Source organism: Otolemur garnettii, unplaced genomic scaffold, assembly GCF_000181295.1.
Source record: "Otolemur garnettii isolate 467f Iridium unplaced genomic scaffold, OtoGar3 scaffold00018, whole genome shotgun sequence".
Taxonomy (NCBI): Eukaryota; Metazoa; Chordata; class Mammalia; order Primates; family Galagidae; genus Otolemur; species Otolemur garnettii.
In genome coordinates, this window is record NW_003852413.1 from 6,764,371 (window position 1) to 6,768,564 (window position 4,194).

At 44.2% G+C, this 4,194-nt stretch overlaps 1 protein-coding gene across 1 annotated transcript in view; it reads left to right on the plus strand.

Moving 5' to 3' along the window:
• JPT1 (Jupiter microtubule associated homolog 1) overlaps positions 1-4,194 on the plus strand; it is a 21,376-nt gene that overhangs the window by 13,439 nt on the left and 3,743 nt on the right. The window contains exons 2-4 of the mRNA XM_003786139.3: positions 454-596; positions 1,154-1,251; positions 2,745-2,763. Of these exons, the coding sequence (XP_003786187.1) occupies positions 454-596; positions 1,154-1,251; positions 2,745-2,763 (260 nt within the window). The remainder of the gene's footprint in view (positions 1-453; positions 597-1,153; positions 1,252-2,744; positions 2,764-4,194) is intronic.

Genomic DNA, 4,194 nt, shown 5'->3' on the forward strand with positions numbered 1-4,194 from the left:
TGAGGCAAGAGAATCGCCTAAACCCAAGAGCTGGAGGTTGCTGTGAGCTGTGATGCCACAGCGCTCTACCCAGGGTGACAGCTTGAGACTCTGTCTCAACACAAAACAAAAAGGGATGCCAACCAGGCTATTTGTGATGACCTTCAAGCTGTTTCAGCTGCTTTGTTTGATGGTTGGCCTTACTACAAATATTACACTAAAGTATTTGGTATCTTTTTTTTTTTCTTTCCCCACTTTTATTTGTTTTTTTATTTAGTACTTAGTATCTTTAACATCCATCATTAAATTTGTACCATGATGGAGCTGATTCCTTTTTCCCATTACCTGCTTTCTTTTGTGGGAGGTGAGGGGACCACATGGTTGAGGGACATAAAAATGAAAGGTGTTTACAAATATTTATGCCAGGAAATATTTGGGTATGATCTGAAATTGATGTTGTGACATTATTTCTAGGGTTTTGCGGCCTCCAGGTGGTGGATCCAACTTTTCATTAGGCTTTGATGAACCAACAGAGCAACCTGTGAGGAAAAATAAGATGGCCTCTAACATCTTTGGGACACCTGAAGAAAACTCCCCTTCTTGGGCCAAGTCAGCAGGTACTACTTTTCTTTTTTTTTTTGAGACAGAGCCTCAAGCTGTCCCCCCCTGGGTAGAGTGCTGTGGCATCGCAGCTCATAGCAACCTCCATCGCCTGGGCTCAAGCCAGTCTCCTGTCTCGCCTCCCAACTAGCTGGGATCACAGGTGCCCGCCACAACGCCTGGCTCTTTTTTGGTTGCAGCCATCATTGTTGCTTGGTGGGCCCAGGCTGGATTCGAACCTGCCACCTTAGGTGTATGTGGCTGGCACCTTAGCCACTTGAGCCATAGGCGCCGAGCCAGTTTTTCTATTTTTAGACAATTTGCTCTTGCTTAGGCTGGTCTTGAACTCCTGAGCTCAAAAGATCTCCCGCCTTGGTCTCCCAGAGTGCTAGGATTACAGGCGTGAGCCACCATGTCCAGCCCCAGATTGGGATATTTGTCTCTCTGTAGAATGTTTAATCCATCAGTGTAACTTCCTTAAGACTGTTTCCTCATTTTGCAAGACTAATGCATAGTGTCAGTTGCTAAAAAAGTGTTTTGCTTTAGGTCTTTCTATTGTATTTTGGTTTTTTAGGTGCCAAGTCTAGTGGTGGCAGAGAAGATTTAGAGTCATCTGGCTCCCAGAGAAGGAACTCTTCTGAAGCAAACTCTGGAGACTTCTTAGATCTGAAGGTCAGTCTGATAACATGAGGGAAGAAAGGCTTTGGGGTCAATACAGTTACCAAAATTAAGCTTCCCTATTTTTAACTAAGAGTTTCAGTTCTGCCACTGGAGTTTAACATAGAGGTAATTAGGAGAGGGACTGGGCCGTATTGGTAACAGCAGATTGATACATAAAAGTCAAAAAAGTGAGTTAACATTGATCTGAATCTGTTCTTGTATCTTTTTTGCTATTAAGGATTAGTCTTTTATCCTTCAGTGCTGATTTTCGGAACTTCCAGGGCACACTCACTTCCTGTGTATCTCATACTTAGTAGTATTTTTGAGTTCAAGGACTGTTTCTGTTGCTGCAAATGTTGCTGTGAGTTGAACTCCAGCAAAGGGAGTGCTCGAATTATTGGCAATTGTGTCTGCAGGTCACTGAGTCCTGCAGCCTGAGCCCCAGGGGGTGTGTATGGGAAGGCCTTGTCTGGTAGGAGGTCCTCCTGAGTTGGTAGCTTAGAGCCCACTGAGTCTGGGGCTGGGGTGGGGCTGGAGAATGGCTTTGGAATTGATAGGGGCCTTCAAAGAGAGGAATGAAAAGGGTTTAAGTTTACCAGCTTTTCATCCTGATAAAAGATCATTGGAAGGCGGCAGTGCCTGTGGCTCAAAGGAGTAGGGCGCCGGCCTCACATGCCAGAGGTGGCAGGTTCAAACCCAGCCCGGGCCAAAAACTGCAAAAAAACCCCCAAACTTTAGACATGCTGATTAGTATTAGGTGGTCAAAGTAAATGTTAAAATTTTTTTTTTTTTTTGAGACAGAGCCTCAAGCTATCCCCCTGGGTAGAGTGCTGTGGCATCACAGCTCACAGCAACCTCCAACTCCTGGGCCCAAGTGAGTCTCCTGCCTCTACCTCCCAAGTAGCTGGGACCACAGGCGCCTGCCACAATGCCTGGCTATTTTTTTGGGTTGCAGCCATCATTGTTGTTTCGTGGGCCCGGGCTGGATTCGAACCTGCCACCTTAGGTGTATATGGCTGGCACCTTAGTCATTTGAGCCACAGGCGCTGAGCTAATGTTAAAATGTTTTGGTGTTTATATGTGTTACTGGCACTGGAGAAGTTTATCATAAAGAATTTTTGTGTAGAATTGTCCCCAGTTTAATAAAGGTTGCAGGCCAACCCTGTACTTCAGGAGTCCTCAAACTTTTTAAACAGGGGGCCAGTTCACTGTCCCTCAGACCATTGGAGGGCCAGACTGCGGGCCCCGGGACGAGTCGAATTGGCTGCTAAGCAAGACAGGCAGTGGTGGCAAAAACACCTGGCGGGCCGGATAAATGTCCTAGGTGGGCTGCATGTGGCCTGCGGGCCATAGTTTGAGGACACCTGTTGTACTTGATGGCACTAAGAAAGAAATTTCACATTTGGTTTCAGGTAGATGTTAGCTGCTCTGAACTGTGACTGTTTTATTTGTGTGTGCCAAAATTAAAATAGGAAGTAAGTTAAACATTTTTTTTTCTTTTGTAGGGAGAAGGAGACATTCATGGTGAGTACTTATGAAGACCAAATTTCTGGTTCTGTCAACAGTTTTAAGACAAATTTGGATTTTGGCTCAAATCATGTCTTAGGGAAAGAGACAGGAGTGAAACCTGGCTGTGCTCGAAGTACCAATGTACTCTGGGTGGAGAGGAAAGCAAAATGCAACTAGGAATTTAGCAAACACAGTCACATTTTGATCTGCCAGCAAGGGGATAAATGGTAGAAATGTACTAGAAAGGAAGAACATGGAAGGTCCTCTCCAGATACATGGATATTAGGTTGGCATTTGTTACACTTAACGAGAGCTTTTTCCATTTTAATAAGAGGCTCTGGCATTTCAAGCTCAGCTCACAGCATTCAATTTACAGAGTTCATTTGACTTTATATTGAGATGCTTATTCTGCAAGACATTGGTACCCACCTGGTGGTTTTGGTAAATGATGATTTCAGAAAGCAGCATTTTCAGGCCTCTGTACTGCCAATTATAGGTGGAAATGAGCTGTGATCTTTGACTTAATTATTTTAAGTCTTTGAAGTATTTATTGGCACTTATTTAGCAAGTACCAAAGAACTGCTGATGAGTGTAATGTGAAGTTTACGATGAGTGTAATGTGAAGTTTACAAGTGTCAGGCAGGGCTTGTAGTGAAACGTAAGAGTCACAATGCCCTCAGGTCCCTTCTCTTAGCCTTTTCCTGCCATTACATTTTGTGGCACAGTCTTCACAAGGAAACAGAAATGCCGAAGAACCGAATTCCTCTTCTGCCCTCTCAGATAGTACTTCTCCATGAGGTTTGGTGGGAGAAGCTTCTGAGTATTTCAGAACACTGCTTGGGTTGGTTCTTATAGGACCCTTTTTCACTGGACTACAGATGTATTACTATTTGTGTCCATTTTGTACCTTTTTTTTTTAAAATGAGACAGAGTCTTACTACAACCTAGGATAGAGTGCTGTGGCATAGCTCACAGCAACCTCAAACTCTTGGGCTTGAGCAATCCTCCTGCTTCAGCCTCCTGAATAGCTGGAACTGCAGGTACCTGCCACAATGGCCGGCAAGTTTTTCTATTTTTAGGGGTCTCTTGCTCAGGCTGGTCTTGAACTCCTGAGCTCAGGTGACTCACCTGGCTCAACCTCCCAGAGTGCTGGAATTATAGGCATGAACCGCTGTATACAGCCTATTCTATGTTCTTGACTGGTACAACTTTCAACTCATTTGTTATAAAATAACAAGAGACATAATCACATCTGGTGGATGAATGGTCAAGTCCAATTCTTTTGCAAAGGTGCCTTCAAAGTAGGAAACATGGATCAGTTTATTATTATTATTATTATTTTTATTTATTTTTTTTTTTTTGAGACAGAGCCTCAAGCTGTCCCCCTGGGCAGAGTGCCGTGGCATTACAGCTCACAGCAACCTCCAACTCCTGGGCTCAAGCGAG